This window comes from Sinohyriopsis cumingii, chromosome 5 (genome assembly GCF_028554795.1).
Source record: "Sinohyriopsis cumingii isolate HCF-2022 chromosome 5, ASM2855479v2, whole genome shotgun sequence".
Taxonomy (NCBI): Eukaryota; Metazoa; Mollusca; class Bivalvia; order Unionida; family Unionidae; genus Sinohyriopsis; species Sinohyriopsis cumingii.
This window is the reverse complement of record NC_142965.1, coordinates 36127572-36142549: the sequence shown is the minus strand read 5'-3', so window position 1 is coordinate 36142549 and position 14978 is coordinate 36127572. Positions and strand designations below refer to the sequence as shown.

The 14978-nt window shown below is 34.2% G+C and overlaps 1 protein-coding gene across 2 annotated transcripts in view; it reads left to right on the top strand.

Annotated features, from left to right (window-relative positions):
- The window catches only part of LOC149798940 (cAMP-dependent protein kinase catalytic subunit 3-like), a 155543-nt gene that overhangs the window by 69964 nt on the left and 70601 nt on the right, over positions 1–14978 (top strand). For both annotated transcript variants that reach the window (XM_089957855.1, XM_089957856.1), the window contains exon 2: positions 7611–7779. In XM_089957855.1, coding sequence (XP_089813981.1) covers positions 7611–7779 — 169 coding nt within the window. The remainder of the gene's footprint in view (positions 1–7610; positions 7780–14978) is intronic.

Here is a 14978-nt window from a genome sequence, read left to right as displayed (position 1 = left end):
TCTGGTAGTTGTTCTTGAAATAAATATTTTGAGAATTATATGTTTGTTCTGGTTTTTACAAAAGGTATCAGACTTTCATTTAATATATTTGAAATTTTGTACAACATTAGGTGTTTGCTTTAATATCACATGACTATTGGATTTCCGATGTTGTTGTCATGTAACTTGTAATGTAAATGGCGAATACTGGGTAAGGTTTCATCTATGCTGTAGTTTTGTCTAGTCTCACAGCGGATTAAAGACATAATGAATACTTGTCATTTCTAAGAAATAAATCATTTTTCCTATTGATTTCATGCAGGTATGACTCAATGTAACATGATTTAAGTTTGCTAGGCTTGTTGGTAAGCTACTCCCATATGCTGTTACAGCACCGTGGTGGAAAATTCCTTTTTTTAAATATATTGTAGGCAATTTATCTGACCTTGCATTCCAACCTAGATGTCCCAATGGGAAAAATGTGGTGGGAATATTCGGAATAAACCCGGATTAGAAAATGGACTGGCATTCATTTTAAGTCAGATTTGTTGTGTAGAATGTTGAATCTCTGAGCTGAACTTTGGTGCTAAACTTTTACAATGTGACATGTAGCTTGAAGCATTGGTTTCAAATATTATTTATGTTGCAGGAAAAATGGGAGATTGACATCCCTTGTATTGAATATTAAAAAACAATACAAGCTCCTGTGAGTATCAATACAGGTTTTTGGGACTGGTTTATCGCTCTACAAGCAGACATTTTTCAGAAAATTAGTCCTTTTTTTATATAGTATATAATTTTGAAGGTTTTTTTTGTCAAAATTTAATCAACCCTTTTTGTAAATGATTTTTTAAATCATGGATTTTACCAAATCATCTTAAGGAGTTTAGGTTGTTTAAAAAATCCTGTTTTGGGTTTTATTTAAGACAGATTAATTCAGGGTTTAAAGTTATTTTTACAAGATAGGATCCTAATACCTTCCATTTATTCTTTTTTAATACTGTGATAGGAAATGTTTATTTTGTATAACATGCATAATGACTGTTATCTTGATTTACAACTGATTATTGTGATCTATTTAAAATTAAATGTTTGAAAGGAAACAAAAGTAATTTATGTTCATTGTGTTGTTCCCTCATACCAATGTAATGCAGGTCAGCTAAGTAAAGTTAGAACCTTTATTCTGTTCATTGAAATGACTATGCCATTTTACAGGAATATACAGTAATCGGACTTGTTTTGTGAGATACATTTTGTGGCTTAGTGCATCACCATCTTTTCTGACTTAGATGTTCTGGCAGTTGCGAAATAGAAACATCTTTCATTTACATTTTAAAAAATGCTTGTTTTATAAGCTAAAATGTTCTTTAATTTCATTCAGTATTGGTCATATGTGAACTTTGAAAAAATTAATTTTGTCCTGGAAAAACCCTGGAAATGACCTGGAAATTTATCTTTAAAAAAGCATGGGAACCATGTACAGAGTACTTATAGGACATTCTTTGCCAATATACAAAGTACACGCTCTCTTTTACAAAGGTAATCTAGAACACTGTTTGTTGTCATTGTCCAGAGGGTATTTCTGTAACAAGAGAACTTGGTCCACTCTCCATTTTTGACCCTGGTTCAGCTTTCAGTCTATGAGCATGATTTTAGAAAATTAGTTTCTATTTTTCCTCTTTGGGATTGTTAACTAATTAATGTAATTACACTAAATATTTACCATTTAGGAAAGGTTAAAAATTCTGAGCACATTTAATTACCAATTTTGTATCTGATACCATCAAGGTGTAGATTACTTTGTTGAAATTAGAGTCAGACATGCAAAGGGGGGTAAGAATTCCATGCTTTTAACAATTTAAGCTGATAACAAATGTATTTGGAAATATCTTCTTACATATGGTATTTAGCAATATACCGTATTTTACTCCCCTCCCTCTATGCTTGGTCAGCTCCATTTGGGTCTTTTAGTTGGATGTAAATAATTGTACTAGCCAATATGCTGCATTTATTCTAAAAGCATGGCAGAGATGAATATATTATTTGCATTTTAAACTTCCTTGTACAAAAGTAAAAATAATATATTCATCTCTGCCATGCTTTTATATACACACACACACACGCACATGTTGGAAAACATCTTGTTATTATGGTTTAAGCCATTTTTCTGCACATAATGGGCTATACATGGCAGCTAATATATTTGTTGGAAGAAGAACCTGGGGAAAAACCTGGGAAGAATCACTGACCCACAGTAAGCAACTGGCAAGCTTTCTCACATACCCATGTTGGCCAAGCCCAAGACAATTTGAAGGCTAGAGAATGCTGAAAACAATTCAAGACTGCAAACAATGCTTATATAATATCACATGAATGTAAAGACTGCAAACAGTGATCATATAAGATCACATGAATGTAAAGACTGCAAACAGTGATCATATAAGATCACATGAATGTAAAGACTGCAAACAGTGATTTTATAAGATCATATGAATGTAAAGACACCAAACAGTGATCTTATAAGATCATATGAATGTAAAGACAGCAAACAATTATCATTTAACAATGCATCAAGATGAAGAAACAACTAAAGCCCAAAATTAAACAAGTAGATTCAAGGTTTAATTCAGGGAAATAACAATTTACTTGCATGGGGATGATGATGATGTGTTTAATTCAGGGAAATAACAATTTACTTGCATGGGGATGATGATGATGTGTTTAATTCAGGGAAATAACAATTTACTTGCATGGGGATGATGATGATGTGTTTAATTCAGGGAAATAACAATTTACTTGCATGGGGATGATGATGATGTGTTTAATTCAGAGAAATAACAATTTACTTGTATGGGGATGATGATGATGTATTTTCTCCTGAGAATGACTAAGTATAAGGTGACTACAGTCCCTTGAGAAATCCTATAAACACGGAATGTATTAATATAAACGTGGCATAGGTACAGAAATCCTATACACACGGAATGTATTAATATAAACGTGGCATAGGTTCAGAAATCCTATACACACGGAATGTATTAATATAAACGTGGCATAGGTACAGAAATCCTATACACACGGAATGTATTAATATAAACGTGGCATAGGTACAGAAATCCTATACACACGGAATGTATTAATATAAACGTGGCATAGGTACAGAAATCCTATACACACGGAATGTATTAATATAAACGTGGCATAGGTACAGAAATCCTATACACACGGAATGTATTAATATAAACGTGGCATAGGTACAGAAATCCTATACACACGGAATGTATTAATATAAACGTGGCATAGGTACAGAAATCCTATACACACGGAATGTATTAATATAAACGTGGCATAGGTACAGAAATCCTATACACACGGAATGTATTAATATAAACGTGGCATAGGTACAGAAATCCTATACACACGGAATGTATTAATATAAACGTGGCATAGGTACAGAAATCCTATACACACGGAATGTATTAATATAAATGTGGCATAGGTACAGAAATCCTATACACACGGAATGTATTAATATAAACGTGGCATAGGTACAGAAATCCTATACACACGGAATGTATTAATATAAACGTGGCATAGGTACAGAAATCCTATACACACGGAATGTATTAATATAAATGTGGCATAGGTACAGAAATCCTATAAACACGGAACGTATTAACATAAACGTGGCATAGGTACAGAAATCCTATAAACACGGAACGTATTAACATAAACGTGGCATAGGTACAGAAATCCTATAAACACGGAACGTATTAACATAAACGTGGCATAGGTACAGAAATCCTATAAACACGGAACGTATTAATATAAACGTGGCATAGGTACAGAAATCCTATAAACACGGAACGTATTAACATAAACGTGGCATAGGTACAGAAATCCTATAAACATGGAACGTATTAACATAAACGTGGCATAGGTACAGAAATCCTATAAACACGGAATGTATTAATATAAACGTGGCATAGGTACAGAAATCCTATAAACACGGAACGTATTAACATAAACGTGGCATAGGTACAGAAATCCTATAAACACGGAATGTATTAACATAAATGTGGCATAGGTACAGAAATCCTATAAACATGGAACGTATTAACATAAACGTGGCATAGGTACAGAAATCCTATAAACACGGAATGTATTAATATAAACGTGGCATAGGTACAGAAATCCTATAAACACGGAACGTATTAACATAAACGTGGCATAGGTACAGAAATCCTATAAACACGGAACGTATTAACATAAATGTGGCATAGGTACAGAAATCCTATAAACATGGAACATATTAACATAAACGTGGCATAGGTACAGAAATCCTATAAACACGGAATGTATTAATATAAACGTGGCATAGGTACAGAAATCCTATAAACACGGAACGTATTAACATAAACGTGGCATAGGTACAGAAATCCTATAAACACGGAATGTATTAACATAAACGTGGCATAGGTACAGAAATCCTATAAACACGGAATGTATTAATATAAACGTGGCATAGGTACAGAAATCCTATAAACACGGAATGTATTAACATAAACGTGGCATATATATAGGTACAGAAATCCTATAAACACGGAATGTAATAACATAAACGTGGGATAGGTACAGAAATCCTATAAACACAGAATTTATTAATATAAACATGGCATAGGTACAGGTATATGATTGCTTTACACAATAAGCTTAATGCTGGATGGTACTTAGATCTGAGGAGGATTTGCAGACAAAACAAAAAGCATTTTTCCAGGTAATTAGCTTCCAGGGAAGTCAGTCACCTTATATTCTGGTACATCCATTACTTTATAGGTACAAGGTTATAAACATGTACTTTGCTTGTTATTGTAACAATGTCTCCAACCTATAATGCTGGTTACCATGTTAAGTAAGGTTACCTAAGTTTCAACTGAAGGAGGTTCATTATCAAAAGTGAGTCATAAAATTGAACTCCATGGCCAGATCTGTGCTATGCTGAGTGACTATGCTTTGAAGTAGGAGACATCAGTAATTTTGACAGTCATACCCATGTTATTGGAGGACTATACAATACTGAGGCGGGCCCTGAGTGGCTGAGTGGTCTAAAGCGTTCACTGTTACGGATCACTACCATCTCACCTCTGTCTATGTGGGTTTGAGTCTTGGATTTGGCCAATGTGGGTATGTGAGAATGCTTGCCAGTAGCTTCTCGTGGATCGGTGGTTCTTTCCTGGGTTTTCCAGGGTTCTTCCTCCACTATTTATACTGGCTGCCATGTATAGCCTATCTTGTACTGAAAAATGGCATTAAACCCTACAACAACAACAATACTGAAGTGCTTTAATGTAGGTGACATCAGTATTTGACCCATAATTCTCATGTTATCCTGAAGGGCTATGTTATCCTGAGGTGCTTTATGTTAAGGATGCTCTTTATCTGCCCCATTCGCATGTTGTACTTAGGGACTATGCGATACTGAAGTGCTCTACAATGAGGGGCCTATGTATCAGGCAGCTATACTCATGCTATATAATGAATTTGCTTTACTGAGGTTGTCAGTATAGTGATGAACCTCAGTATATGACAGCCATGCCCATGTTATGGGAGGACTATGCTTTACTGAGGTGCTTTAAAGCGATGGAACTCTTTGTCTGAAATTATGCCTTTATTAAAGGAGGACTATTATATACTGAGCTGCTTTATAGTGAAGGACCACATTATCTGACATTTATGCCTATATTATAAGAGTATGATTTACTCAGGTGCATTATAATAAGGGACCACAGTATCTGACATTTATGCCTATATTATAGGAATACAATTTACTCAGGTGCTTTATAATAAGGGACCACAGTATCTGACAGACATACCCATGTTATAGGAGGACTGTGCGATACTGGAGTGCATTGTAGAGAGGGAACTCTGACAATTCTGCCTATATGACAGGAGTATGATATATTTGCTTGCTTCATAGTAAGGGACCTTTGTATATAACATCCATACCAATGGTATAGGAGGGCTGTGCTATGCATAGGCGATTTGAAATGAGGGACCCCTATATCTGACAGCTGTACCCATGTTCGTGTAGAATTGTGTTCTAATGAGGTTGTTTATGGTGAGTGACCTCTGTATCTAACAAACAACTCTGGTCATGTGCAGTGACAGGTAAGATACCTTGAATATGGGTTTGCAGGTTTCCCAGCAATTCATGATTCTGTATCCCCAAAATATCGACCCCCATGCTCACCCAGGGTGCACTTTTTTTTTTGGTCAATGGAAACAATTATTGTTTCCTTGGATCAATGGAAACAATTATTGTTTCCTTTGAATCTTTGTGTGCCCCCACAGTTATGGGACAGGCACACCATTTCTTCCTAGTTTACTGGATCCAAGGTGTCAGTGATTAAAGGTCATAGAGGTCAAAGATGCAACATGGCCAGGTCATTGGGAAATTTAATTTAATCAGTTTTTGTTGCAAAGAAGATTAAAAGGCAACAAGGAAAGTTATACATGTTTTATCCAGGTGCAAACGTTATTTTCTGGTTGAGGTTCAGCTATATTTTGGATTTCTCAGTGGCATGGTAAATGGAGCGCATTTTTCTGAAGTCAGACCCCCCCCCATTCTTTACAGCTATTTTTGCTTCTATATAGCTTGATGTATCTACAGGTACTAATGTCCAAACATTTTACATATATTATGGTGTCCAAACATTTCTGACATGTATATACTGTTGTCTAAAAGTTTCTCTTATGTAGATAACTGCTGTTCAGAAGTCCCTCTCATGTATTTATTGATGGTCAAATGTTTAAGACATGAATGTAAAATGGAGGGCAGTTACGTAGTGTTGAGGCCAAATATAACTCTGGTCCAGCACTTCACCTGAGCGTGATGTATATATTCACTGTATTGATATGTTTGTTGTCTGGGACTAAAGGATTAATTTGCAGCCAAATAGGCTTACCTGGGAGGTAGGTTGGTTTTTAAGACTCAGTGTAGAAGATTAGATCATGGTTACAGTTAGTTGACATGTTCCTTATCACTTTCACACCATGTCAGAAAGAGATACAACCTTAAGGTGATGGTTATAGTTCTTGTTTATTGTCTTAGAGGTGACTTTCTGGGGGAAGAAAACCCAGCTGAGGCATTCATATTTTGTCAGTTTTTACATTCTTACATCTATCCATCCAATTTTTGAGGCCTATTAAAAATCTCTTATTCTTTTTGGCAAAAATTAGTAAAAAATTTGTTTAGTTTTCCTAGACATCCTTGTAAGATTTTGAAAATGTAATTCTAAAGCCATAATTTTATCAAAATTTGGAATCTAGTTTATAAAATATGGCTGAATGGAGACTGATGATGAATCTGATGGAGTATAGATGTAGAGATCAGTTGTATAAATTACAAACCTGCAGTACACTAAAAATGTTCTTGGATTGAAACTTAATTCTGTTATGGAGCATTGTCAAGGAGACCTACATCAAGTTCCATTTTCAACCTTCTTATATCAGATAAGACCATAATGCATCAATTTTTTTCTTAAGATTTTACCCTTGAATCTTGAAACACTACTAGCAGAGAATGCCATATCATTGTGAAAAATATCTAATTTTGTTCTTCTCTTTTTTAGGGACGGGTACTTTTGGCCGTGTTGTGTTAGTGCGTCACAAAGAGTCGAAGAACTACTTTGCATTGAAAGTGATGGCCATCACAGAGGTGATACGGCTCAAACAAATAGAACACGTCAAGAATGAAAAGGAGATTCTAGCCAGTATTAGTCATCCATTTATTGTAAATATGTAAGTAATTAACTTACTGTGAAAAATTTAATCCTTTTTATTCGATATCAGTTTTCTTGAATTTCATGGTTGTTAAAAACAGCAACTTCAAAGATCCAGTAAAAAGTGATCCTTTGGTGGAAATAATACAACTCCTTTTCTCAGTCTTAGAATGTAAGAACCTGTTCTAATGAAAATGACTTAATTTTAGCAAAATTATGAAAATTAATACAGAACAAATAAATGATTGACAACATTTAGTGTTTAGTTTTGGTTTTGGAGGACTAAGAGTAGTTGTCTATGAGGGAGTTTCTCAACCAAAACCCTATTTTGTATTAGGATGACAGCATGATTACCCTCTTCCAAGACCTCCATGTTAGTCAAAACAAAATATAAAAACTTGTTGTCAGGCAACAGTATTAATTTCATTATTGATTACCTGTTGAGGACCTATCACTGAATCATCATTGTTGTCATACCAAATAGGGTTGGCTGAGAAATGCCCTTTATAGGCAACTACTGCAGTTTTTACTTGAAATCGCTAGTGATTTATGTTTATATTTCAAACAAAATTTGAGTGCTTTACACTCCACTATACCTAACATTTACACAAAATTTTACTATACCTAACATGCTGTTTTTTTCCACATCAAGTCACATGTCTGATTGCTATTAATAATTCACTGGGATTTACATGTAATAAAAAAATTCATAATTTACACAGCCAATTGCTGAGATAGTTTTAAGTCATCATCATGACAGAACAAGTGCAGAATAATCTTACCACTGATGAGAGAGCAAGGTTCTGGCATCTTGATAAAATTTCCATGTGAGACTATTGATTTATCGACATAACATTTCTTTAGTTCGTCATCGACTGTGATTTTTGTGTATTTGTCTTGTGATACTGGATTGTAAAGATTATCAATAGCACCAGAATATGAGTCTATAACCCAGGTAAGCTTACTAAAATAATCTGAATTTTCTGTGAGAATCAGAGAGAAATTTATCTTGTGTTTTTGAAATATGTGCTGTGCTTTTCATTGTCAAGCATAATTGTCATATGCTTACCTCGGAAAAAATTCTTGTCATCTTTAACGTGGTATCTTCCACTGTAATATCTTCCATATTCCATATTTCACACAAAATTTACTGAGTATAATTTTTTTTTGTATTTCACAATTCTATTCAGTATCATATCAACAAGCAAATCGTCTTTGACTCGTAGTTCCTGTATCAGATCTAACATTAAACACTTTTTACCATGCAGATAAGCTCGAAGTTGATTAAGTATTTTATTATAAGTCACTATTGTTATTTTACAAGAAGTACTTTTGTTCTTGTATTTTGGCCTGATCTTTTTATTCACCACTGATAACACAAAACCTACCCCTGGCACTATCAACAATAATGGATTTAATGTTTCTCCTACTGATATAATTCCTGATGTTGTTAATATCATTAGAATGTAGTTCAGTGCACTTATTATTTTGCTGTAAAATTTTCTAGCTTGTCTGACAAAGTAAAGTTTTTTATGGTAATATTTATAGAATTTGATCAGCTCATTTCTGTCATTGTCTTGGAGACCAGATGATATGTGGTTGAAGTTGATTATTTCATTTTTCGTCATTATAAAACTGTCTTAGTTATTATTTCAATTGCTGTAGTGGAAGTATTTTTAGAGGAAGCCTTATCAATCAGAGCACTAAATTTAATGTTGACAGGATCGGCAAGAAAATCTCTATACTTATCATACGCTTCAGATGAGATATGATCATATCTGATATGTTAAAACTGAGGATGAAAATCAATTCAGTTTTGCCTGTCACCCCTTTCGGGGTGTAGGCCGCCCACAAAAGATTGCCAGAGACTTCTATCCTGTGCCATCCCCTCAAGCTGACTCCAGGTGTGACCCAGCTTAGTGATGTCTGCCTCAAGGTCACGTTGCCAGGTGTTTATTGGTCAGATCCTTCTCCACTTGCCTTGAGGGTTCCACCTCATTGCCTCTCTGGTAATGTTGGTTGGCAGCTTACGTAGGGTGTGTCCATCCTATCCAAACCACCTTCTCTTCTTGATCTCATCCTCTGCTGGAAGCTGGGAGGTTCCCTGCCACAGGTTGGCATTGCTGATGGTATCTGGCCAGTGGATCTGGAGAATTCTTCTTAGGCAGCTGGAGGATAAAAATGGAGAACCAAAATGTGTATTATCTTCTGTTTGATCCATATAACTAACAACATAACATAACTGTCCCAGCTTAAAATTTTTAAGTACTGTTGCAAAACTCAGAAGAACATGAATATCTGATAGCTCTATATCTAATGTCATTGACAGGTAGGTTTAGCTATCCAGCAATCAGCTTTGTGATATTTCTATATTTTGCTTCTGTCAGTAACTTCCCAGCTTCTTTTTTTTAAAGTTTTTCAATGCAATTTTTTTGAACTATTATGTATTTCATAGTCTTTGTCAACATCAGGTTTTACAGTTGTAATTGCTTCAAGCTCCTGATAAAATATATCTCGTTCAACATCATCATATAACTCTGTCCTGGACTCAGTATCTGATACTACATTTAGTGCAGCATTATTGTGATATACATTATACTTTTCTTTATCGCTGGTGAGAGAGTCTATTAGAACTAGATATGCTGTTGTTAGCAGGTTAGTGTCAGTACTATTATCTACTATTTCTAACAGCATCTTTTTATCATAATAGTCCAAACTGAGTAGACGAAATGCTTGATGTTTAGCAAATGTGTCACTGAGCTTATGATTTTTTTAAAACTTGTGTTTTCTTGTTACAGCAAGTTTGTCAGGTTAATCATGAATCTTCTTTAGGTGCTCTTCTTCTGGTTTCTTACTGCCATGAGTTTTTAATAGGTTAGGTTTGTTGATCATCAAAACATTTTTTTAATTTAACTCAAGCAATGTATTTATAAAAACTTTTCAACTTTTAATCATCGTTCATCGCACTCACTTACATGACAGTATTTGCTAATTATATCAAAGTCTCTGATCGTGTATCTCATTTTGAGTGTCTCGCATTCCTGCAACTCTAATAAAGTTGTCACTGTTCTCATTTAAACCAGGTGAATCTAAAGTTAAATTGTTCATTTGAGCAATTATATTTATTGCTCTTGCTTCCTCAACACTTTTTGAGTCTAGCGAATCAACATCAGCTATTTTTATCTCCGTTTTCAGGTTTATTATAAAACTCTTTTGCGAGTCTGATTGATGTAGGATCAGTAGTCATTATATATTACAATCACATTAAATCACAGCTTGCTAGCATTCCAGACCTAAAATAAATCATAGAGTGTACATATTTGAAACATCGACAAACTTGGGTAAGTCATTGTAGCTCTTAAAACATAAATCAGAAAATACGAGTACTTATTTCTGGTTTCTTCAGTATTAAGTGTAAATTGATTAGAAGTAGTATCAATATAAGTGCCTATTGGACTATACAGCTCAATCCATGTTATATTATCAATCATACTTTCTAATTGCCAGTTATAAATTCTTCTGACATTAGCGTTTATTTGACCTCATAGTTGAAATTTCCAAATCGCAACAGCTGCTGGACACTGTATTTTGATCCAAAAGTCACTTATTTCTCCATTTGTAACCCACTGTAACCCACCAGATAGAGGGCTGTTAAACACAAATGCATAACTTGGATTATTTTCCAAATAATAACTTGATGCTCTTGCAACAAAACCCCAGTGATTATTAACAGCATCAGCGAGATGTGGGATGTGACACACACTATTTTTAACTCGTTTTGTGCTGAAAGGAATAAAAATACAATCCACGCACTATTTATTCACAAGAGCAAATGAAGAAACAGGTACATACTTAGAAGTTATCTTATTAGCAGCCATATCAATCTCACCTGTAACTGTTCCTCTGGATATTTTTAGATTATTGGCATCTGCGGCAGTATATGTCCTAGCTGATGCTGCACTTATCTCAGTGTCCATGTACAGTTTACTTGTAACATTAAATGGGGTGACTGGATTATAAGTTATTTTATTCAATCCCATGTTCAATGTACCTGTCATCGTATCACCATATTTTGCTGCTTGTAATGTAATATTTCTTGCTATCATATCATTGACCTAATTTTTATTTGTTAAATCTGACGTTGCTGATGGAATTGCCATAGTTGTTATCTTATTCAATCCCATGTCCAGATTTCCCACCATGGTGTTCCTAGATTTTATCACAGAGTTGTCCTTGACAAACTTGACACTTGTTATAACATCGTTATTGGTCAAAGTTGTGTGATCAGGTTGAGTATTAAACATTAATTTCCCACCCATATCTATATTTCCAGCCATTGTCCCATCAGCTAGTGGCAACTTGTTATTGTCAACCGTGCTAAGTTGTGCATAGCTTACCGCTTGTGAGTTATTTATGTTAGGTTGGTGGGGGTATTAAGTTTGAAAATTTACTATTTTTCATCCACTTATGTTGATATTTCCGGTCATCTTTCCACCTGACAATGATAACTTGCTATTGCTGACCGCACTAAGTTGTGCAGAGCTTACAGCCTGTGAGTTATCTGCATTGATTTGGTGGATTTGTTCATTCAGGGTATAGCATTCGCTGACCTGACTTAAATTACTTGTCACTATATCTCCAGAATTTTTCAGATAGTTGTGTAATAGCTCATTATTATTATTATCATGAGATAAAATCTTTTGAATACCTAGTATAGAAGAAGAATAGACAGCTTTGACATGGAGCGCTTATGTTCAGATGTGGAATAGATAAGTGTTTAGATTATGAAAATTAATCTAACAGACACTTATAAAAATGTATGCAAAACAACTAGAGGTTCTGAAGAAATTTGTTGCAACAAGGGCCACGTTTAAGAACAGTAACGAAGAGGTCTACAGCAAACTGCAGAAGAAACTGCACAGTTATTCAAACCAGTGACTGAGTCTGTACTTGGCAAACAACCTGATATTTCCAGATGATCTTAAAAAGTTATCAGAGAAATGACTGCTCAGTCTAGTTGAAGAAGGACAGAAGAAGCTTAAAGAACAAATTATTTAAAAATATGAGATCCAGCTGCACAACAAGCTGAGTTACTACAAAATAATAGGAGATCAAGAAGAAATAAAAAAAACATAATTTCAGAGTCGATGAGAAAACAGGAAGAATTCACAGATGAAGAAAAAGCTATTTCTGGGATTATAGTTCAAAAAATGTTAATAGAAGAAAAAATTAAGGCTTATAAAAATGCAAAATATGAAACAGATTATTTGATATTCCTTGGAAGATATTACTCTGCTGAATAGCATGATCTTGATGAAATTGACAAATGGCCATACAAAAATTTTTTAAAAAAATATATAGAAAAGTTGGTAATTGTTAAAAAATCATGCACAAAAGCTGAAGAAAGTCTTAATAAAGCAAGAACAGAAGAAGAACTTTTGAAATCATATGATGAAATTCTTATGGAATAATTTGCTGATGTTATGTTCCAAAATACTAGTCAGTATAGAACCAGTTTGTTGTGGACATTTTGTCGGGTATTTAATCAATGAGTCGTCATGTAATGAACAAAAATTAAAATAAAAAATGTCTATAAAAAATTGCCTTGACCTGACCGAGGAAATGCCAACAGATAACTCAACAACAGAATTTGAATATGTTGAGTATCTCAGTGAAAATTCAAATGAACCGTACAAAACAGGAATACGAACTTTTAAGTATGAGGAAGTGTAAGAATAGAAGCTGATGCAGTAGTACCTTCTGGGCACAAGTGACATTTGTTAATAATGGTTGGAGCTTGTTTAGAAGTGCTAGATATCAACTAGCTAATCAGATAGTCGAAGATATTTCTATGCACTTACCAATTGCAAGTACTATTCTTAATGTAGCTTCATTCAGCAGTGATTACTCACAATCTGCTGCAACAAATATGATGTGGTTTAAAGATACTGGACCTGGCACATCTGCTCGAAAAGAACTTATTTTCCAAGATATAATTGCAGCTGGAGTGATCTAGCTTCAGTGAGAACTTTTCTTATTGCTTTATCTCTTGGAATTAATACCAGCTACTGATGAAGATGCTGATGCTGTTAGATCATTACTAACTACCATATGTAAAAATAATGGATTTACTGCACCAGGAGCTGCATCTACATCAACACAAAATGTCTGTTATGGCCTGTGAAGTGCTGATGTGTCAACAATCTTTTGTTGAATCACAGAAATATTATTCCAGGTTTGAATTCAGCATAAATTCCAATGAATGTCTTTATCTAAGAATTTTGTCAGAGCACTTTTGTATTTCCAAAGAAAATAATCACTTGAATTCAATCATTTGAAGAAAATAAAATTCAGCCCAAACTGGTCACAACAAAATACAACTTAAAGTATTAGATGTTAAAGCACAACTGGTAAAATCCTCACAGTCACAAGATAATCTGGTTCTCAGCTTGACCTCAGGTCACAATTATCAATTTCTAAAAACAACCATTACCTAATTGAAAATAACCTTCTAGAATGATCTAATGAGCCATGCCTATTTACAACACAATAACCTATAAAATTCACTTAGGAATCTCCAAAACCCTGACCCTGATCAACATATTTACTCCTTTGTTTAATTGAATAATAATCCAGATAATAAGCTTATACACATAAAGAATAATGAACTATTATTAGTTGTTAACATAAATGAAATCAATTTAAAAAAAATAAAAAATGACAATCAGGTCAAGCAGAAATAAACTTAATTTTGGACAAGGTCCAGCATACAGTGTTACATTACAATAACATGTAATGGAATAACAAAATTTAAAACTAACAAACAAACAATTAAATTAAATATATCTAACACTTCTAACTGTCTCACTCATGAAATTCTCATTTGCAAGTTAAAGCCTTATGGTTTGTCAGATTGCTCAATATGTCTCTTACAGAGCTAAGCTGTCAAATCTTAAGCAGCAAATTAAGATGCACAGTGTCTTGAATAGCTTGACTGAATTCCATCAGTGAGTTCCACAGGGGTCAATCCCTGGAACTTTACTTCGTAATGTTTTTGTTAATGATATTTTTATATTATTAAATATGACTCTGGACATAAACATGCGGATAACATTTTGTCCTTTTCCTCTATAGACTTCGACACTCTGACTGACACACTTAAAACAGAGTCCAACATCCTGATTCACTGAACCACTGCCAACAAAATGCAAGTCAATC